The following is a 23,680-nucleotide window of genomic DNA, read 5'->3' as shown; positions in this document are numbered from 1 at the left end:
AAAATCTTCGCAACGCTGAGTGGTCAGAGTGTGACGTAACAAACGTTGATTGTCGTGTACAATCGCCAACGCACGTTTATTATTATTCGAACATGACAGTGTAAGGCAACAACGTTCAGAAGATCAGTTGCCTTATGCGCAATAATGGTCTTGGCTTCGTTTCTTTATGACGCGATAATATGAGTTATTACTACGGCGTGATTTCCGCCGTGTGACTGTTCCAGACGCATAGCGGAGGGTTCAAACTATATGACTGACATTTTAACCCGAATGACCAAATTTAGGCGCAAATAACTTCGAAAAATGCAACAAAAGATCAATTGCTGTTCTCATTAAAAAGTGTGACAAATATAAATCTGTAGTAAATGAGGGTGGCGGCGTCGGCGTCACGTGACCTCGAAACTCCATCCGCTCGTTGCCATTTGATGAAGCACCGGAAATGAGATTTCTATTTCCTCCACAAATCACGTCTTCCGCATTCAACCGTGCTTCTGTAATTTGTATGCAAATTTCGTGTGTATTTTTAAATCGTCATTAGATTCTCGGGCGGTCTGGAAAAACGCCAATGCCAGAAATTCGAATTTTTTGTGCGCCACCGAAGGTCTTACCGAATATGTGGTTTATAATTTCAATTTCAGAAAAAAAATGCGTTGTCTGTTGGTTGTTATCATTTCAAACTGAGTATGTTGTATGAATAAATAAATTAATGTGCAACCTATAGAAAAACAGGTGAATTTTTACCAGTGCTGACCAACCATACAGCATTGAGGCAGTATTTTTTATTGACAAAATACCCTTCGTTCGCCGAATCGGACAAACCATTGCGCTAAAAAATTTATACATGCAAATATAACAAACGGCGGAAGAAAAAGGACAGTTAGTAGATGCGCGAGACAAATAAAAAACCCAGTTGCAATTCGGCTTGCTGCGCTACTGTATATCCGCAAATGACAAAATGTAAAATCCAGAACATAAAGGTTTTGTGATGTATCGGATGCAGGGATTAAAATGCACCGTATGAAATTGTTCGCACAAACAATCAAGTCGTTCAACGTTTGTACCAACTTTTGTTCGTGTTTATTTTCACTTTTGTTTATGTAAAAAAATCAAACTTCAACGCCGTTTAGGTCATCCGACACAAACGACGACATGATAAAACCGACAAAAAAATTCGCTCGATAAGCCAGAACACGTCTCGCTGGCGAGCTTTCACGCGCATTGGTGTCAATGGATGCCGCGATTGTTATCGTCGTTGTTCCAGACGGTGTGAAAACACTGAAACTTTTAGCGGGGCCGCCCTTGAGGTAGTGAGGTACGACAAGGATGATGAAGCACCAAAAACAATTAATTATGAAGATATCTGCGCGTCAAGTATGTTGGCAGATATTGAGCAGGTTTACACGGGTGGGGGTGAACGTATGTAACAGATACAAGGTGAAAGCCAAGATGCGCAAAAAGAAACATTGAGATGCTTTTTGTTGGCGTGTTCAGTAGCTCTTCAATTACAGAGTTTTAACAACGGGAGTTGTAGGCAAATAGAACAGATTCCTTTCCTACACATTCTAACAACACTGAAAGCGGCCGACCCCGTGTCACGTGACCCCCAATCGCGGGGAAACACCGAAAACACAAATAAAAAGAAAAACGAAAAAGAAAAGAACGACACTTTACATTGGGATAGGCTTGATGATTTACACCGCGCGGTGACAGTCGAGAGTTTAGTGCAATACGTCACGTCCTCACAGAGGAAGCAACTTGGCAGTGCGCGGTCGCCCTCCGGTGGCGGCAGTGCTTGCAGAATTGCAGCCACGAGGTGATGCAAGAAAGGTTGTTCATGTGGAATTGTGAGGGGGTGTGGATTGCTTCAGAGGTGAATTATTTGGGTATTGAGCGTAAAGAACTCCCTGAATGCAACAAATATGTTGATAGTCTACGGCTAAAATAACAGGGGTATAGATTTCAAGTGCAAGAAAAAGAGGGCCAATAAAGTTTTTTGTACTGAGCTGCAGACAGGGCAACTGTTTTGACCTAACATGTCTCATCATTGTAAGTCACACCATAACTGCACTGATGAGACCTATTAGGTCCTGACTACAGCTCGCCATAGAGATATCAAGACTGCTTCCATACAACAAGCAAATTCTGGCCCTCAACTGGGCATTGTTTTACACCAGTGACACAAATTTATTAAGATAGGAATTTGATTTAAACAAAGTATTTCACATTATTGTCAGCTGTTTTTTATAAATGGTTTAAAAATCATAGTTATCAAGCAATAACATGATGTTTTATAACTTTCTAAACACGCATTGATACAAATTTTAATGTGTCAACGTAAAGTTGCCATTTCTCACCTGATAAGTGATTCCGTTCACTTCCACTGACATGTCTATCGAGTCGCAACTTGACACTTCGTTCATATCCCCTTGTTTACCTGGAATATTTGCAAGGTAAGATATACGTTTTTATACGATTAAACGCAATTGGCTGTTACAGAAACTAACATTAAACAAAGAAATTTTTGAAATACTTTTAGTTCAAATGTAATTTTCATCGATAATCACGACTCGAAACATTTTAAGACAGTTAAAAAAATGTCACGTAACGTTGCAATAAATATTGCCAACTGAAGAAATAAGCATTGTACTAACCTCGGTCTGACATTGACATCTTTAGGGATGACCTTGAGGAAGATGAAATGCGACGCGGTTCTTCTGGAGTTAAACGTCTGCATAGAAATCATACTAAAGTAAAAATCGATTTCTCGTGAAAATAAAAATCTCATCCACCACCTCAACTACATCCGAATAGCTGTGTTTATTGTACTCTTTTACGGGTAGCATTTTTGTGACTTTAGCAAACATATGTTTCACTAATTTCAACACAAACAACTTACCTCGAAGAATCGTCGTAACACAGCTTTTTCTCTGGCGGTAATTCCCCTTCCGAGTAATCGGAGTCAATCTCTTTCTTTAGCGACATCTGGTGTTGGGCAGCCTGTTGCGCCGCGTGTTGAGCTGCTTGCTGAGCTGCATGGGCCGCCTAGATGCAAAACAATACGGATAATCACACCATAAAAATATCCAAAACACTGAACAATCGATATTGTCGAAAAACATCCGTACGCAAAATCAAGGGACTTACCCTTACTTTAGCTTGATTTTGAATGCTCTCTAGCGCCGCCATCGCCGCCACGTGTTGAGCGTTCGCCGACTGGAGAAGTTGTTGCTGTTGAGCGATGAGCTGTTGTGTTGGGGAGGTGGGCAGCATTCTGTCGTCGCTCTGGCCTATTGTTACGGAAAAATCGCATGTCAAACTTTGTAAAAACACGCAAGGAAATATCTTAAAATACAATAACCGCACTTTTTGACGATATTTGCAACCTGATGTGTTTTAAAGGTAAGTAATTTGATGTAAGCGAATATTTGTTGTGGTTCTAACATCAAATTTTTTTTGTGGAATCCAACGTACCGTATTTCGCTGCCAGGGAAGAGAGTTGTCCCAACCCGTTATGTGGAGGAAAGGAAAACTTGGGTGGAGTGAGCATGTTTCCTCCGTTGGCGTTTGGTGGGTATGAAAACAGGTGAGAGCTGCTGAAAAACACAAGTTTTAAAATTTAAAAAAGGATAAATTTATTGGTTGTTTTTCTTTGCAGTTCGAAAAAAAAATGAAATTTATTCGCATTGATAATTACTGGTGAACATCCATCATATGTTGCACATTATATTGGAGCGTCGTATTTTAAAATATGTATGCGCTTTGAAGGCAAGAGAAATACTCAAAGCAGACAGTTGACCTTCGCTACAAAAGGAATAGTATACGCTAGGGGGCAGCAGTGCTTCGTGAGCATCAAAATGTTTCAGGCAGCTGAGGTTGAAATTTCTCAGGTAGCGAAGAGTAACATTATTATTTATGTTACCATTGTTATTCACCTGTAGCTTGGTCGTCTTCCTTCTCTTCGGTTTCCTTCAATCGCAGCTTGGAGCTCAGATGGGCAGGAAAGCTTTTCCCTTTCGCACTCGAACGGATAAAGATATTTCATATACCTGGAAAGAAGGAACGAGTTTCATAACAAGAAGCAAGTAAGCGAGTGGAAGCTTGGTCCGGAATTGTTAACTTTAAAATGTTATACAGGAGGTCGATTGGCAACAACTTTCAGAGCGCCCAACAAGTAGAAACTTGATCGAAATTTGAGCCCAGGATGTCCTGGGTTCGAATCCCGTCGTGGTAAAAAAAAATAATATTCGGGACGGAGTTCATTATTTTCTTTTTTGTATTACCGCTGTATGCGTCATCAAACCGACGCTCAAAACACCTGCACGTATACAGTGCGGGCACAAAAATAAAGTTAGTGATGTAATGTGGGTGCGGAGCGAAGGGAATAAAACCCTGAAAAGGTTTCTATTCCTGGAACCAACAAGCTCGAATTCCGTGCGAGACTTTCAACCTTGCACCTCTCACAGATACAACCACCCCTGCTGTATTGCGCGCAGACTTAGAGACCTGATGTTATATGTACAGTATGGGTGATTGCGTGCTGCATATCGGGTTACGACCAGGATTAGTTGTTGGGCTGTAAGGCGAACCTCGCAGCCTTGGCCTGTAATTGAATTGCCTGACAGACGATTTGTCAACATATTAATGCCGCAGCCTTTTGTACAAAAGGGCGGGATGCGGAGGCGACGCCTTTTTACTTTCAGAGCTCGGCGCTTTTTGTGGTCGGAAAGGAGGAATTTGATCGGCCTTGAGGTACCATGAGCTGATTTCGCAACTCGGAGAAAGTTATTTTGCCTCTTCAAACTGCCTCAAAACAGAGATTAATCGCATTTTTTGTCTGCAAGGGAGCTTGATCATCTGTAAGACTAACATTTTAACTGAGGACTGTGGTTTTAACGAGGAAGACGCGGCGATAGCAAAAGATGAGTTTGCACCAAACCGTGGGTTTACTATTGATGGGATGTGAAATAAATGGATTATTTCTTTACTTTGATTTAAACTCAAATATTTCCAATATATTTAGCCACAATGTAATCCAACACTTGTTATATTTATAACAACTTTCGTCCAAGCTTTAACATCACAAGTGAATTCATTGCGGAGGCAGTCGCCCCAATTGAAAATCCTCTCGTCTTTCCTGTCATGTAAAATAAATGTAACAAAAAATATACTTACTGAGTGCGGAGAGTAAATGCTGCACTGGTGATAGAGGACGGAAGATTCAGACCCTTCGTTATTTCTCTCCAGATTTTCTTGTTGATGACTTCCACGAGGCCGCCTTTTTCAACCACTAGTTTGTACAGCTGATAGAGGTCCAACACTTGCTTCGCCATGATAGGAATTCGATTCACAGGCGTGCCTGAAAAAAGACAGAATCCGATAAGTTCTTGTTGCATTCAGTTTATAATTTCCCACAGTTTCGGAGTAAAGCAGTTAGTCCGAGTATCAGTGAAACCACCAAACAACTTTGTGTAGGTCTAAATACACTTAAAATATCCGTAGTCACTGCTGGATGCAGATCAATGCCTGATTCACATTGTTTTGCACGTCAACGAGTATGGTAACAATAACAATTACGCCTGTCCTTGGAAATTGTAATAATCTGTTTTTTCCGCATATTTGCGAAGGTGAAAGGTACCAGGTTTCTTAGAATCAGCATCGGTGACAAAAAACGCAGGGAATTACGTTTCAAAGGAGCCACGATTTTACTTCTGCGAAAACAAAGTTACGGTGACGATAACCGAGGGGAGGGTCGAGACCGCCGTTCTAGAATTATCGGCTCGCGAATCGAGATAAGACAAATCGCGGCCACGCTCCACTGATCGCGCTCCGTAATCGAATCCATTGTTTGAATTCGGTACGGCTCAGATGAGGGGGGGCGGTAGATGTGGGGTCAACAATGTTACCGACGATCCGCAACCGCCACCCCCCTTAATGAGTCAAGCGGCCCCACAAGAAGGGGGCACTGGCTCGGGGTCGAAACCCTCCCCAATCTTTCGACGTTAATCCGGCCCCGCGAAAACAATCGACTGCGACTCGATTTTTCACTTGTCGGAATTGTTACGCTTCGTTGGGTTCGCGCGATGCGGCGTTATGTGGCCGTCGAAGGGGGGTTGGGACCCTCAACATGAGGGGTCTTCGGCGCCACCCGCGCAGCGCGGTATTTGATTGTTACGTCAATATCAAACTGCGCTTAGGCGCACAACAAAGCATTCGAAGCAAAGATTCGATAACTTCGCCTTGACACTGCACATCAACTGTGACGAGAGATAAGCACGCCTTGGGCCCCACTCAGCGGCGCCTGGGGCCCGTTTGCGCCCTTGGCCCGTCATAGTTCAGTTTAGGTAACCCCGGGACGGCAGCAACGCATTCCGCGGGTAAATTTAAGCCATGGGGTCACGCACTTAAACCCAACTTGGTTACTTGGAATACACGAGGTAACATTTCCCTTTAATCTATTTTCCGCCGGGAGCAAAAAGTGATTGGTTTCCGACGCGAAAATGCTTTCTTGTTACCTGCTACTTTTGTTTGTGGCGTAACGTTAAGAGTAAATACAATAAAGTGGAAGGATTTATTCAAAATGTGTTAAAAACTTGCAGCATGTTACCGTTTTCAGATTTTCTAGTGAGCCAAATACAGATATACAATTTTTATTATCATAGAAAGTAGGTTATTTTAAAAGGTGACGTTGCAGAAGCGATGTTTTTCTCAATAAAGGCAATGTATTTTGGTCACAAAAATTACCAAACTTTTAGCCTCGTCGTGACGTGTCAGTAGCGGTTCCACGACCATCCACTCAACTTTTTATCCGAAATATCATCAAAAGTTTTTCGCGGCCATGAAAATCGCCGCCGGCGGTCCCTTATGCGCTAACAATGCTTGTTTTGTTACGCATTCGCGGGGACCGTGAAAAACTTCCCTCCCTATAGCCAGGCTTCGTGTAAGCGTCCCGACCCACACCGACGGATTAATCGATTGACGTCACAATAAAGACGTTATTGCGCAACAATCGTATGGGATACTAATAAACCGCTTGTGTTTGGCAACTCACGTTTAGGGTGAGGTTATTTCGCTCGTCGAATTTTGCTTTTAATTGAAGTGGATTATTCGCTCGACTGAACACGGGCGCTCAAGCGTAACCACGAGTTCGAATTAATGACAAGATCCAGAATTAAACGTCGGTCGACTATTTTAAGGGTGTTTTGTTCTGTTTATCACCATTAAACTTTAGGAATCGACTGTTTTGCGCACAAATGTGTCACGTGCACCTCAAGTTCAATTGCAATTTAATTTTAGAGAAGATTTTTGGCGAGTCTATGAAACCAATCACGTCTCGCATTGGTTAAAGCACATTGTGCGAAATGTGTTTTTTTAGAGGTTCACAATACCAATACCTAACAACAAAGTCTGGGGAAGAATGCGTGGTACAGCATATCCTTGTAATATTTATGGCAAATTCCAACAATGCGGCTGCGGTTCAGAATGTTCCAGAACAAAGAAACCGCCGTTCACTCTGTGTCCGCGGCCAATCATCAAGCAAAAAAAAAACCTTGCAAGCTCTCCATAATTGAAAACCTCAATTTGGTCACCGGTGGCAACCACCTTAACGTTTTGTGACGTCATTTCATGTACTTAGGCATGTCACCTATTCCCGTAGCGTTGCGATGTCGTTGTCTGCCGATGATTTATCGGCGATAATGGACTGTGGGCGTCCATTACGCAAATATTTTCAAGATACGAAAAGGAAAGAAGCAAGCACATAAAAAGAAGCTTAATTAACCGCTTCTGTCGGCAAAACAATGGGGCCTTTGCGTCACAAACGGAACGATTGTTGATGCAACAATAACATCGCTCAGCAAGGTACGGTTTCATATCGCAGACTGGGTCCAAGACCCGGTAAAACGAGACCCCGAATATGGGGCTCGGAGCGACCCTGGTGTTTCGGCGCTAATGTAACTCTGTTTACCGTGGCAACTGGCAAAATGGATTTCAAGCAGACTCGGCGGCGCCATCGGCTTCGAACGAGATGATGTGCGTGTTTTTATAGCGGCTTGCTATCGCTTGTATGCAGGCGCAACATTCAACCTTCCATGCATGATTGAACCAAACTCGAAACGCTGATTAAAAGTGGAGTGGGTGGAGTTAAAACAGCGCCCCCGCGTTGGGCAGTGAGTTTATTGAAGGTTTGGGATTGCGAGTTATGGGAGAAATTGTATCGGTTTGATCAGCTTCACTTAACATAATGTAAGGTGGCCATATTGGGTTATGCGGGGTTTGGGTTTCCGGTTGTAACTGTCAAACGTTTGACAAAAACTGTCCGCATATCTTCACCTAAACAGGAAGGCGGCTTTATTTGGACTAAAACGGTCATTCTTTGTCGGTGATATTCTATTTTAACTAATTTAAATAATATTGTTACATCCAGTCGTAAAACAATACAATATTTCAGAAAATTTCGCCATTTTTCGCCAACCAACTATACCCTACTACAAGTTAGATTTGTGATAAAAACTACCTAACGGCGCCCGTGATCTCGAAAACGCGCAGTTTTTGTGACGTAACAAAGCGTTAATTAAATATGACGCAGAAGGTTTTCAAAAAAAGGCCGTTGTCAACCTGACTTATCGTCGCTGCATAATGCATTTTCGTCACCAGGAGCAAACACACTTGTCGGAATTGTGGGTAACGCATTTTAATAACTCTCCTCGTGCATAATTTACACGGAAACCAAAACAAAAGAATCGCGGGGTTTTTGTGGCAACAATTCCCATGGAACAGCCTGCATAACACCGGGAATCTCCCTCGTTTGTTTAAATATTGCCCCGAAGGCGATTTTGAGGGTCAGTGTTTTCCTTACTACAACTAATAAGATTGAGTTCATTGCCTTGTTCATACAAAGCTTTGGACACCTTGATGTCGAATAAGGCTTTTTCTAAAAAAATGGGCACCAGACGTCGCAACCTTCGCATCAATGTGACAAGACGGGGTTAAACCCCTAGTCATTAATTCCCCCGTTCGCGAAGGATTCCGTGGTCAGAAAATAGAAGTGTCGAAATTCGACTCTAATCCGGAGCACTCGGACGGAACAGATCCCAAGCGATAAAATCCCCAATCGCTCGAGGGGCTGGGGGGAGGGGGTCATTTACGCCCCACCGGGCAGACTAAGACAACACGAGGGGCGGAAAAATCACGATTTATAAGTTTTGCACCCTCGTGATTGTGACGTCACATATAGCGATTGTAATACCTCGCTTTTGCATAAAGCTGAAGAGTTCGTCGAGGAATTCCTTCCGCTTGGGGTCGGTGTCGATTTCGTAGAGCTGGAAATAACATAGTTTCCATTAAACATTTCCTGTAGCGTTTACACTCATAAACTATTTGGTAAAGTTACAAATCTAACAGAAACATTTTAGGTTCACTGGCCCCACATTCTAACTTGTTTTTAAAGCAACATAACCAAGTTTACGTGATATAAATACAACAAAGTTCCGTTACAGCCCTACAATCTTGCATCTCACACTTTTTTTAAAGCAAAAGTATTAACTTTGCTGCGGCATACTTAATTGCAGTGGACACCATGTTGTTGTCATACAAAAGGTTTCCGGAAGGGCAAAGGCGAATACAATAAACAAACCATTACTTCATCGCGTCTAGAAGGCATCTAATCTGTGTTGGAAGCGAACACGTATTTCCCCCAACTGGTGACCCGCAATTAAACCTCATTAATACTAAAAAGAGGACGCGAAATTGCGATTACACCGCACTGCAGCCGTCGTGTATTGCGTCATAATGCTGAGATTATGACGTGTATATGCAAACACGGCCCTCGAAGCAAAATGGCGACTGCATGGGCCGGGATGTCTTTGAAGTATTGTCAAGTGTCTCAAGAAGCCTCTTTCTTGCTGTTTTATTTGTTTGTTTGTCAGCTTGGTGGAGTGTCGCTACTGAGTTTTCGGCCGCCGACTTCGAATTAATTAAATTTGTTCGAGTGGTCAGGGGTGCGCGCTGATCGAGGGGGGAGGGGGGCATCCCGCCCGCCGTCCATTGTTGCGCATTCCGTGTCCCATTGTTCGTAAACAATCGATTAAAGGCTTGAACACAAATCCACTTTCGCGCTTAAAGCGGTCAACCAATCTCAGGAAACTTGCCTTGAGACCAACTTAAAATTAACAACATTCGTTTGAAGAATCTGCAACTTAATGCCTCCGGATTCTCTCCAATCAATCCACATTTATGTTCATAACAAGAAATAGATCAAAAATATGTTTTTTTAGTGATTTAGGAACAATATTCTGAACATTATGAAGGGATCATTTTTTGGAAATTCACTCTGAACCTTGAGAGGATAACTTGAGTACAACGTTACAAGCATAAATTGGTAAGCGTGCCTAAAGCCGCAGCAAGATCTTTATTATCGACTATAAGCGCAGATTATGATTTTCCTTGCATTTAAATCTTCGGCGAAAGAAATTACAAGGCACCCTTTGGCGGTTACGTCACACTGCACGTAATTGTGAACAAACAAAGAGCACTTTTCGCCCCTAGATTAAGCCGAGATCCTCGCGAAATCCGCTCACCGAAGCAGAAATCGCGATTTATTGCTAAAAAAATCCCTGGCAATCCCTTATAAATCGTAAGGTATTGTTCGCGCGTGTACGTACAAGGGCTTGTGGCACTAATATCAGTTTGTGCTGCGATACTCCATGATATAGTTAGCTTGTAAGCAAGTACGTTCCCTTGGATATAACAAAACCAAATGAAGCGAAATGCTGCAGCCAAAAGAAACATTTCATGAATTGCGGCAATCAGAGGATTTTTGCATCTCACATCAAAAAAACGTTTTGCAAATAAATAAAAAAAAAACAGTGGACGCCGTTGTTTCGTCGTAATGGCAAATTAACGCGTTAACAGGCAAGTGCTAATGGAAAGTTATCCCAAAAGAATGCCGCTGTTCCACAGTCGAATTAATTGTTCTTTCGCGCGCTACGCGACTTAATTCCCGATCAATACGCGAAAGTGGCCGTTGTAGGGGGGGTGCGGCGGTCGAGGGGTGATGGGGACGAGGCCGCGCGAACGAGAGACCGTCGAGGGTTCTCGAATTGGGGGAGCGACAATGGAAAGTGACCGACGGACAGTGGGGGGTGTATCGATCCGATCTCGCGTAACTCGATAATAAAAAAGTTATAGCGCGCCCGCGAACATCTGTGGACTGAAGTGGAGGCGATGCACAATCAACAGCTCTCTTCAACTTCAACGAGCCGCCCTAAATGAAACTATCGCGCGTCTCTTTCGACCTTTCCATTAACGTTATCCTGATTGTAAAGCCCTGGCAGACACGCTGGCGCTCATTCGTAACGCTTATACAAGACCCAATGCCCCACCCCGCGCCGCCGAACCCAAACTGCATTACCCCACCAGGAGAGGGTTTATCGACTCGAGGTTTCACAGAGTCTGAGAAATAACTCGCCACAGCATCCCTTGCTGGTGAAGGGGACAAGGAATTGAAATGTCGCGGATCTTTACGTCCGATGTCTGCTTTCATGAATAATTGAGTTTATTTCTCAAAAGTCGCCTCCGGGGGTTGGCTTGAACGCCGGGGGTAAAAAGGGGGTGCATTTATCACGTGACCCAATCGCGAACGCAAAAATTGAAATATAAATAAATCATCGTGCCGCAATTAAAGATCAGCGCGGAGAGATTGAATCCGCGCAAGCGCCCGTCCGCGATATATTCGAATGTTTTATTGATGCGCGATTGTTTTGCCAACTGTTTCAAAAGGGAACCCATGAATTAGGCATGCGGGCAAGTGTTACGAAAAGCGTATCGCCCTTTAGACACGCTCGAACTCCTAGAAATCGCCAATAAGATTTGCTGCACTAAATGAAATTTTAATGTGTCCCCCCCTCCAACACTGCATCGACGCGAGCGAATCGCTTATTGCATCACAAAGCCCCACGCGCTTTATCTGCCCAACTGGCAGGATTGCGGACTGTTCATTGGCGCGTCATAATGCGCATTGTGACGCGCTGATTGGCGGAACAAATTTAGTGGCGTGTTTTGTCACAAGGGTGCTGTGAAGGGCGGTGAATTTGAATTAAAAGTTGGAGATCGAATTTACGAGCGTTTTTGTTGCCGTTTTGCGCATTCACCCGTTTAACGACTCACCAAGTAGTGTTGTAAACTGGATGCAGGAACACAATGTGGGTTTAGAGATTGTGCCTAAACTGCCAGCAGTAAGTTGTGACAAAATTTGAATTTCACGAAGGCATTCCAGTAGACTTTATGTTCATCATTATACCCAAAGTTTAAACATGAATCCTAACGACCAAATACAAAATAGCACCACTTATACCTTGGCACCTTAATTAATACTGTGACCAGTTTTTATTCTGCACCAGAACAGAACTTTTCAACCCCAGTTGGTCGCTGCAAAGACCCCGAACGTGATGTGTTCAAGTGTCCAATTTCCCCCCTGCCCTGGCGTGGACAGCGGTCAGCCATTGACCTCCGACCCTGATTTAAATTGACCGTCGCGGGGGTGGTTCTATATATCCGGCCCAGTGACCCCGTCCACACGTTCGGAGTGGTCAGTTAATGACCTTGCTGTTGTCGGACAACTCCGGTTACCGCGACCCCCACACGCGAGCCCCATTGTGACATCACGGGGTCTTCGATTCGCGCTAAATCTCGCGCTCTAATCCTGACAGATGTGAATCCCTTTAAGTCTTTACCGCAATTTGTCCACGTTCTGAGAGAACGCTGACGTGTCAATGGCGCAAAACATAACAACGAAAAAGACCAACAATTTAATATGGACTTGTCGCGAAAAAGAAGTGAGACAAGCGACCGTGCATCAAACTTAACATTCAAACTACAGGACAACCAGAACATTCCGGACTTGAAATCGACACTAATTGGTTTCCGAGGCAAGTTGAAACGTAATTTTAATCAAAAACTCGTGTGAGTTTCAAGCTTGCTGTCAGTGAAGGGGTCACGGAAACGGTTCTGGCAAATTTGATCTAAGTTTGGGGGGGGAAAGGTCCGAAAATCCGATGAAGAATTGGCGCGGTGCAAAACAGCGTGCTAGATTGGGTAAATAAGATGTCCATTTGGGAAGTGACCCGTGCTACAAGGGACATGCGGTGCCGGTCATCTCTAGAGCGCTTGTCTCTATAAAATAAGATTAATTCCCGCCCCAAAGGCGCCGAGTGATTTCTCGCAATGCTCATCTAACTACGCGGAATGCGAAGTGTCGAATTCTCGATGATGTTGCGGTTAATTTTTACTTCGTCTCTTATCAATGCGCTTTGAAATCGTATCTAGGTATTTTCGACTTGACAGCTCCCTTCAGAGAAATTAAAGCTGCGATGGTGGATCTATATATGGGTAGTAAAGCTTTTGGAATTCACCGGCCGTACCCATCGCTTGCCTTTTAGCGATAAAAAATCTCTTTTATATATACGGAGAAATAATAAATTTTGCGTTGATCTCTCAGAATGACAATAACGCTTTTTTATGTATATTGTTGACATTTTTGCAGCCTGCCAAATAAAGTGACATTATGCAACAAAACACTCGAGGTAACAAAGAAGTAACAAGTGAAAACAACAACAAACATTCCTTTATCAACCAAAAATGTGCAATTGTTCCCTCCACACAGTTTGATTTAATTCGAAATAGATTGTTACAGAACACATAGCATGCGATTATGTTTCTAAACATAATTCCTATTCTGTTAAAGGAAAGAGAATAACTTGTACAAATAAAAACTCGCCACCCCGACATTTGTACCGGCGCCAAAATGGGGCCCCAGTGCCCTTTTGCAATGCCGCAATTTCTGTCATGGGATCATGCGAACATCTAACACCGCCTTAAACCAACAAATAGCATCGAATGGTGCCTTAATGAGCGCATTAACCACTCGGCGAGAGGCATATATCACTCGACTTGGGCGAATTAAAACGGCGCACATGTAGCTGCTGCCATTCGAGCCTTCAAACAGACTCAATTGGCTGCGACGCGGTAACTTTGTAAAGCAAACATTTCCTGACTCTCTCTCCCATGACGTGGCGAAGGGGGGGAATTTAAGGGGCGCCCGAGAAAGTGGGGGCCCCACAAACGGGGCCCTCGCCCGAGACCCGAACGACGGGCGACCCGGAGTCTGAAACTTGACCTCGGGCGCTGGACCGTGGAAAAAACGCTCCGCTAATCCAATGCAGTGTTTACCGTGGCCTGTTCGCAACCACTCGCCTTTCATTCTCTGACTTCTTTCTGCTTCTGTTGCCGGGTGGCTTTAATCGACTTGTTTCAACCTAGAATGAGGCATCATGACTGAGTTCTGGGCCTCGGCGCCGGTTAAATGGAGGATGTGGGGCTTCGAAGAGTCGGTAAATACTAGCAAGGTGTACGTGTCATACAGTCCCACTTCGATTTAGCAAGAACATTTACGGTTGCTATTTTTTACATGTGACAGTCCTGTGACTATGATTAACTTGCGACAAAAAATATGAGGTGGTTCGCGCGCTGGTGAATTGTTTGACGAAGTAATTTCTGCTAAACTTTCCCACACAAACACCTGTTTATTTAAAAAATATAATTAGATATTTCAAATTTGGACAAAGTTGGAATTGGAGAAAATCTACACAGAAAAATCTTCTCTATCCATGTATGAGCCACGCAAGTTGACCTTCTACCTCTCGGTGTTCAACGCCCAATTACTGAACTGTCACAACACCGAATTGTCCACATTCCATTGATTGCGCAACCGCGCGCGATGCCGATGAAATTATTCGGAATAAGAACGGTAACAATATATTTTATTTACTCCCCTGGGTGAAGAGCAATGTCCATTCCGAACGGAATAATAAGTAATAATCACAATACGTCACAATCGCATCACTGTGACCGAACAATCGTTGATTTCAAACGATGCCGCGGCAGAGGGCAATGAAAACGCAATTAGTCGCATTGGGAGGGAAGTAATTGGTATCGCCTTCAACCAATCACGAATCGCCATCGAATTCCAATCGACCAATCAAAACAATTGACATGCATCGTATGAAGTATGGTGTGAGCATTTTTTTTTTTTAGTTAAAACCAAAACAAATTCTGTTAAAATGTATGTTTGATCGACAATAAATCAAATTAGCTAATTGCAAAAAAAAATTTTGAAAGCAGAGCTGAGTTTGAGATAGGGTGCTGTTTTCAACAAAAAAGGCATTTAATAAAATAGTGTTTTATAGACATAATTCATACTGTAGGTTTTTATAATTTATTAGGTTTACGGGTGCAGTTCTTCTATATCTCTGTGTTTCTGCTATTGTTTAATTTCCTGATATTGCGATAAGCCACAGGACGAACAGCGAAAAGTAATATCACAGTTGACTTTTTCAATAATTTATTTCCCATATCCTCATAGCACAGCCCACTAAAGGCATTGTCTTCAACCTTTCTCCCGTCTTTGAGACCGTACAATTAAAACACTTTTAATTTTATATTTTTGGGCGCCTCTAAGATCACCTTCGCACTTTAAAATACATCTCCTTGTTGTGTTTCATTTGTGTTGCGACCGTATCACATTTCTTTATGAAAGTTTAATGCCATCTCATCCGAGATCTTAAAATCCAGAGTCCGCCAGCCAATACCGCAACATGTGAGACATAAAATATCTGCTTTCAGCTTTAATTGCAACAGCCGCGCTGTGCCAGATGGGTTTTGTGCCATTTTTGTGACAGCAAATAGTCACGAGATGAAATGAAGGGGTAAACTGCGGTAAATTAACTGTCGGATCTTTTGAGACAATAAAGACAACTTATGGCCAAATGCATTTTTTAAATTGTATCATACAACGGTGTGTTGGATGTGGATTTATTATTAATTATTATGGAGTACACCAAAAATTTAGTCTTTTTTCCACCAATTAAGTAGCCGCATATCTGTTTTTAATGATTCATAACATCGGCAATACCTTTGGTGGCCGAAATGCCAAACAGCAGGGGAAGAAATTGTGAGTAATAAGTGATCCTGGAGTTGGAATATGCGAACAAACAACTTAATTATTAAAAGAATTTTAGATCTTTTCCTCGCTTTTACCCTTACGAGATCGAGTGGAAAGCTTTCGAATCTAATCCATTCAGAGAGTTGTCTGCAGGGCAGGGGTGAGTTGATATAAGCTCTCTTTAATTCAATCTTCTCGAGGCATCGATGCTTCGCGCGCTTGAGCGCTCGTTTCATCTCCTCTGGTGATCAGCCAAGAAGCAGGAATTCGACAATAATCCTTTACTATCTTCTACCGCAACGCCCCATCACAAATGTCTGCGATAAACCGGGGGCTTCGAGCGCGCGCTTGAGGCAAAGGTCCCAGTATAAGGGACCCCGCTAGCCCCGCTGGCGCCAGATTGTTGTTTCTATCTTCAAACGAGTTTAGTAAGAATTCAATCGCTCGTCGATGTCGTAATTAATTAGGTTCGGATCATTATCGCGAATCGCTCAGCAGCAAAATCTGACGAGTTGATTGATCGATACAAACCACCCGTTTTAAACGATTGAAAAGTGCCGGTTTCCTTTTGAATAATTCGAAACGGATTGTTGTTTCAACAAATCCGAAACGCACTGTTTTCTTTTCTACTACGTCTTATTAAAAACTTGTTTTTAAACATTTTGAGGGGGTTTAAACCGAGAGGTATTTTTAAAGTTGATTCGTGATATTGTGGATTGCAAGAAACATAAATAAACAAGGAGAAAATAACATGAATTCTGTGGGCTGCATACAGATGACAATTGTTTCGACGTACAAAGTCTCATCAGTGCAGTTTGGTGTGACTGTGGATGATACTGCCAGCCAAACGAATAATGCAGAACAAGAATTAACCAGTTAGATTAAACGTGGAGCCGTAAGTTGACAAACACAATTTAGCCCCGCTACCCCTTGTGGTGACGCATCCGAAGCGAGAACTTTTGTCCCCGGCCAGATCATTAAGGCTTCCACGTGACGAAAAAATCAAGATAAATGATTTCAATGCCTCACATGGCGTGTGCATTTGCACCGCACTCAAATGGACGCACTCAACCGTGGCTGAAAGAAATATTCCCAGTCAAGAAATTGCGAAAAAACTCAAATCCTCTTTCACATCAACAACGCAATGGCAAGCACCTTTATCTTCAGACCGATCAAAAAACAACCCTTGCTCAACGACAAAACAAGAATCCATTACAAACCGTATGTCTGCAATAGCGAAAGTGTTGTGCAAATCTTTCAACACATTTGTGGTCGTTCGCGACACCCCGACGCGACACTATAAGGGGCGTAAATATGTTTCCTCGCGGTGTTTTGACTGTCAAAAGCCGGTCGAAGCTATTTGAAGGGTTAAGGTGGGTTTTGATTTAAGTCACTGCGTCTGAATTGACGTTGCATGTTTCTACAGACGTTGTACACCGGGGTTATTGTGCTTATTTAGGGATACGGCGCCGCCTCTATACAGAGCTGGTCACGTGGTAAAATCAAGCATGGAAAGTGAATACAATCGCACAAAACCTTTGCCGTATATCGTCTGTAACTCTCTTGTAAAAACTATGATTTCATTCCAAATCAAACAAGCCCTCATTATCTACGGAACAATGGGGTATAACACAATAACAGCCTTCTATGAATCGAGCAGCAAGTTGACAAGCGTCAGTTAATCATGATATCACCTTACAAACCGTCATTTCCCGATAAAGCAAAGTACTCAATCTATGACGTCACGGTTATGACGTTGATCCACGCTCTCTGCTTACCTGTTTAAATTGTTCCTCGTACGTCCATTCCTGTTGACTGGCGCTGCCGCCGCTTGCAGCGCCCTTCGATTGTGACGTCACGCCGGATGACATGGACGAGTTTGATGACGCACTGGATTGTGTGGCTTGGTGTGTTGGGGCCGGAGTGTGCATGGGGGGATGGTGTGGTTGCTGATAACAGAAGTAACAGAGTTACACTTTGAGCAAACCAAAAAATCGTGCGCGTAATAATACTTGGAAATATTGAACTCGTTTAAAAACCCTTAAAATTTCCCTAAAGACGTCGAAACGATTTTTAAGTACAAATACACCGAGGTTTTCTAGCTGTTTGTAAACGTTGTACGCGAGCGTTGGCTTTCTGTTGCCAACTGGAATTTTCTACAAATTCCCTAGAAAACACGGCCCCATATTTGTTAACCAAATACGGCTTTCAACTTCGATAAAATAGGGAATCAAGGCCGCCTTCTTTGTACAAGCTCGCTTGCGATAGCATCTGGTCGACAACTAAGATTTACTGCAGATGGATATAAAATGTTCGGGGCACGATTTTATCTTAGTCCTCCGAGAAATTTCGTACATGAACCGAATTAATTTCGAAGCTTGTATCGAGCGATCCAATTCACGTTTTTCGGCAGAATCAACGACATCGATACAGACTTATCACGAACTTCACTCGTGGCGGAATTAAACGTTAGTTATCGAGTGATTTTTCATCACTGATTCGATAACAACATGATTTACTCAGATCTGCCCACTTAACAACGACATAAACCGCTTGTACTACACCAACATTATCGTTTTGAACATATTTTAGCCTGTTATTCATACATATGCTACTTCAGTTTAGTGCCTTGTAGAGTAAGAAACAGACTATAACTCGTTTTAAAGATGTGACGGAGCGGAGTTAGTTACCAACTACTACGTTACCATATATTCGGCATGTATTTTCAAATATTTTAGGTGAAATTTCATTTGTGGCGACATTCATTTTCCGTTAAATGTTTTGCCGACGTCCCAACCTGGTGTTGTACGCTTTGGTGTTCCTGTATTCTCTTCTGTGCTTCCACCGCCATCCTCTGTGCCATCTGCTGATGCTGATACAGTGCCAGTTCCCGAAAACCCTAAATAAAAGTACCAAAGTTGGAGAAAATACCAGTAAAGGCGCCAAATAGAGGCATGTCAGAGAATCGAGGTTCATTATCAAATCAAATCACTTTTGTTTGCACGCATTTTTCCACGCATGTGAACAATAGACGTGATACAAAAAATGGCATAGGCACCGAAAAAAACACAAGGGAATTTCGAGTTGCCCATAAGTCAGGCACTGGTTCCACTTAAACCAGTAATGATATTTGAAAAATGCCTTGAAATGTCAATGCAAATTTCCGGTGTTTGCTTACCTGGGGGAGTTGCGAGGGGTCAAAGTTAGCGAGGTTGTTCTGGAATTGCCCAAACTGCTGCAGCATCGCTTGGGGCATGAACGAGTTGAGGGCTGGGGCCATCCCGGTGCCCTCGGGAGAAGAACGCTGGGCCAACGCGGCAGCAAACGCAACCTGTTGAGCCATGAGCGCAGACGATCGCTCGCCCATCGGGGAACCACCTCTGTTGTGACCTTCGTCTTCATCCTTCCCGATTCCCATTGGCGAGGACAAGTCCTGCCTCCCATCCTCGTCAGCAGAGTCCTCGCCTCCGGGACCACCTTTGGGGGACTCGGAATACGAGCGTCTCCTATGGTCCGAACTATCGCTGAAATCGTCGCCGCCGCGACTGACGTCACCCACCATGACGTCGTCGGCTTTGTGCTGCTCAAGCATGCGTTGCTGGTGTTGGCGCTGCAAGTTTTCCATCACAGCTTCGAGTTTCATTGTGGCGGCGCTGACGTTTCCCGCTGACGCGGCTGCACCGAGGCTACCGGCCAGACCGATGTCAGTTTTTGCCTGCGAAGAAATTAGGCAGCGAGTTAAGGGGAAGATCGGGTTAAAGCTTAATGACGTACCCAAAAGACTTATTGTTTGCAATAATACACGCCAAGGCCAGCTGTGGTCAAATTAGCCATACAAATAAAAAACTTCAATGCAGTTTTTGTACATAAGTTTGAACAAAATAAACGATTGTTTTCAATTTTGCGAGGTTTACGCATCAAAGTATGATATTTCAGTGCAGCGGGCGGACTTTGTTTCGTCGCAGTAACCTTTGCAGGCACGAATATTGGGTCAAGTATGCACGATTAAAGTCTCGATCAGATCAGCATTTAATACCGTAACGCGACCTTTACGCTCGCGCTCCAATTCGCTTTCTATTTCACGACGGCGACGCGCGCAATCTCGAATGCACAATCTTGTGGTGAGGTCGTCCCCAGGCTTCGCGTGCATAGCAAGATCGAGATATCAAGGTGTTTATTAAACGCGGTTGGTTTTCCTGGAACGTTCCGTCCCAGCATCAAGTCTAACCGCCATGATATTAAAAATCGGCACGTCGACATTCTGTCAAACTTTCTTTCGTCCGATACAGGCAACAATGTGCATGTTGTTTGTGACGTCACAGAAGGAAATCGTAACTGCGATTCGCGACGTGTCGATTACGCTTTAGAAAGCTCATTGTGGCGCATTACACAAACATCGAACAACGCGCCCAATACACAATGCAGAAAATCCCCTGCACGACATTTAATTGTGACGTCATTTTCGCCGGCAATTCGACAAGGGATTAACATTGTCGCGCCAATTAGGGGAAAGTTTTAGAATAGCGACTATTTCTGTGCAGGAACACCCACAGAAGTTCGTGTCAAGCGTTTTACGCGCATGATCGCATCAGCAATATGTTCCACTATTTCAGTGTATTTAGAGTGAACCTCGTCTCGTCAACCAAACACTTAATTCAAAGTCTTGGAAGTTCAACATGGGAGTCGCCACGGGTGCTTTTGGAAAACTCAAGTCCTCACCAAAATGGAGACCACTTTCACCTTCGCAAAAATGGCGTCCACAGTCACGTTCCACGGTCGATACGCAACGTTTGGCTCAGCAAAATTCGCTACCTAAGCGACTCAAACTTCTAAACAGACGAACCGCGACCCCCCAAGATCACGTGACGGGCCTGTTAAGGGTGTCCGCTTATATCCGGTCGTTGTGAAGATAAGCGATTACTAAATAGGGGGGGCTAAGTAATAGCAGAGCTCTTTTGATATTTTCGGGGCAATACGAAACTTTCGTCAGGTGTGTGATCGCCTTTTAGGTGCGGTAGGAGTTCCAACGTCAACAACGCAACACCACTCTTGGCAGGTGGTAATTTGTTTTGTCTACTGAAACTTTTGTAGCGATCGCGTTCCAGTTTTAGGGGTAAAATTGCCTGGCGCGGTGGATAAAAATATGCATAAGAACCAACGGCGAATATAATTTCCTGAGAACTGGAATAAAACTGTTTTGAAATGAAGGCGCCTGAATTGAACAAAAAAAATATTTGATAGAAATATGCACGCGTCGTTCGGTCCACGTTGCTCGATACAGACTCGTGTTATTTTGCGTGGTTCACGAAAGTCATACGATTTTTTATGTGGTCATATTTTTTGAAGGTGTGGACCTGCGGTTAACACATAATCTGCTTTTGGGTTCGTACAACTTGTTCCCATGATCATTGCGGCCGTACTTTCCCGAACCTAGAATTAACTATTCGATCGTGTGCAACCAAACGCGTTTCCTGGGCCGATAGAGAAACCCTCAACCCGATATCAGAAGTGCCCGGCCTAAGAAACACTCAGCAAGCATTTCCATGCAACTCTATGGACGACTGCATTAGGCGTCCTGCGTGCATTACTTAATATTGTAATTATAGTCGGGTGCAACACGCTTCAACGATAACCAAATCTAAGTCTAGTGCTTACTATCTTGATCAAGTCCAGACAGTTGGATGTTCCAGAATACGTTGTAGTTATGACGAAACAAACGATATCGCTTTCAATTGCCAGTCGATAAGCGCCATTAACACAAGTGTGACGTCACAAGGGGTGATTGTCGTTGGTCTTATCGCATCATAATGCAATTTGAGGCTGACTGCCATACGTCAAAAACAGTTGGATTTTTAATTTGAATACGTACGCAAGCGTTAAGATTGATTAAATGGATGAACGCCAACAGCATCGATTCCAACAAGGGTATCACGTGTTTAATGCAGCTTCCAAATGGCGTCGATTTTAATATTGTTATTTTTTGGCACAAAAAACGGGTTGGCTTTGAATTAAATCTTCCCTTGGCACACGTAGGATTTTTGTGCATTTTCGCCAAATGTGTCGAATGTGTTTGCAGAATAATAAACTAATTTGTATCAGTTTGAACCAAGATAGCTTGGCACGCTGTCGATCGCGCACCGTATCACTATGTTACATATAGAAATACAATTTATGTTTGAAGTAGATTTTGGCATTTTTGCTGCTAACTCTACTCGTAAAACGGCATTTGTAATTTGAAATAAAACGTTGAGTAAAATAACGCTGCCGGTCCGGTCAAACCTAGTCGACGCGAAACACAATGCAGCGCAAACTAAACAGAGTATTTGAAATTTTATCCCTATTAATCGCATGTAAATGCCTGTTCTAACTAATCCCCCAACAATTAGATCCATCTAATCAACGTCACTCCCTCATCGCAAAAATATTGTTGTTTCAAGCGATTGTGACGTCACAGTGGGGGCATCTGTTGCGGGCAATTCGGTTTATATTATAATTCTATTGTTCATACGCGCGCGCATTGTGTGTTAATCGTGGGCGTTTCAAATCTCCCGCATTGCCGCATTCGAGCGCCTTTAAATGTGTATTATGCGAATTTGCTTAATACCTCACCCGTGCAGACGGGCGCGTCCCATATATTACAATACACCTGGTGGATTTCATCTTCGATTTTTGCGTATTGCGCAGTTTTCGAAATTACGATTCATCAATTCAAACCATCGGTTTATTGTCACCCAAACAAAATGCTCAATCACATGCCTTACAACTGACCGCCCAATGCACTTCGATTGGTAGTGATAAAACTTATTAGAATTGCTTGTCCACGTTTTCATTAACATAACTTATGAACAAAGCAACTGCTTTTCCATATTAAAAAAGAAACAATTTAGCAAATTTTTAGAAAAAAATTACGAAAATAGGCATTTTTCGTCGGTGATCGGCATAAAAAATATAAGTTAGGTAACTAAGCAACGGCACGTGACGTCAAACTAACCTGTGTGAGGTTCCCGACCATCATCTTTACGTTTTCTACGTTGTCTCTCGTTTGTGAAGTATAACAATGTCCTTTGTGACGCACTTCGTGGGGCTGTCAAGTTTATCTTTAGTGGTTATGGATCGGGTTTCGGATCATAACAGTGACAAACTACAAGTTATCAAAATACGTCCTGTAAATGAAAGAATTTATCATTTTTTTCTAGATTTTTGAGTAATTTAGATCTAAAATTCTCAGCATAATGGACTTCTTGTCCAGAATATGGCAGAAATAATGCTCATGAAAAACGACAACCTGTTAAAAATACTACGAACTTTAATCTAAACTATGATTTCAATGGTCACATCAAAAACAACAATACGAATCCTCCACACGCACGGTTAAAGTTCATAAAAACATTCTTTAACAACGCAGACAGACTTCAACGAAACTTAACCAACAAGCGAATATGGGGTAACTCCATGTCAACAATTTTCGAATCTTTTCCGTCTCCGCCTTATCGCAGTAGATTAATTTGCATCCCTCACTCCCGTAAACAGCGCGACACAAATACGAGTCGCGACCAATTCGCGTAAACCGCCGCGCAGAGACGTCGCGCGCAAGAAAAAAGCTACAAGAATTTCTGAGCGGGCGGTCCGGCATCGAACGAACATTTTGCGATAATTTATTTCCCCGCATTGAGATAAGATCGACAT

The 23,680-nt window shown here is 43.1% G+C and overlaps 1 protein-coding gene across 4 annotated transcripts; it reads right to left on the bottom strand.

Moving 5' to 3' along the window:
• Nucleotides 1-774: 774 nt before the first annotated feature.
• Nucleotides 775-23,151, bottom strand: LOC145888815 (protein dead ringer homolog). Of its 4 annotated transcripts, none has more exons than XM_082979674.1 (13): nucleotides 22,986-23,151; nucleotides 19,173-19,709; nucleotides 18,792-18,893; nucleotides 17,773-17,943; nucleotides 9,245-9,317; nucleotides 5,173-5,356; nucleotides 3,933-4,046; nucleotides 3,472-3,593; nucleotides 3,145-3,287; nucleotides 2,897-3,042; nucleotides 2,652-2,728; nucleotides 2,355-2,434; nucleotides 775-1,904 (listed from the first exon to the last, which is right to left on the bottom strand). In XM_082979674.1, the coding sequence occupies exons 1-13, from the start codon at nucleotides 23,007-23,009 to the stop codon at nucleotides 1,833-1,835; spliced, it is 1,845 nt and encodes a 614-aa protein (XP_082835800.1). In that variant the 5' UTR covers nucleotides 23,010-23,151; the 3' UTR covers nucleotides 775-1,832. The 4 variants fall into 4 exon arrangements, with proteins under 4 accessions (XP_082835800.1, XP_082835802.1, XP_082835801.1 ...); XM_082979676.1 differs by having other exon boundaries at nucleotides 3,151-3,287; XM_082979675.1 differs by having other exon boundaries at nucleotides 3,472-3,590.
• Between the last annotated feature and the right edge of the window lie 529 nt (nucleotides 23,152-23,680).

This window comes from Ascidia mentula, chromosome 2 (genome assembly GCF_947561715.1).
Source record: "Ascidia mentula chromosome 2, kaAscMent1.1, whole genome shotgun sequence".
Taxonomy (NCBI): Eukaryota; Metazoa; Chordata; class Ascidiacea; order Phlebobranchia; family Ascidiidae; genus Ascidia; species Ascidia mentula.
This window is presented reverse-complemented; position numbering and strand designations above follow the sequence as displayed.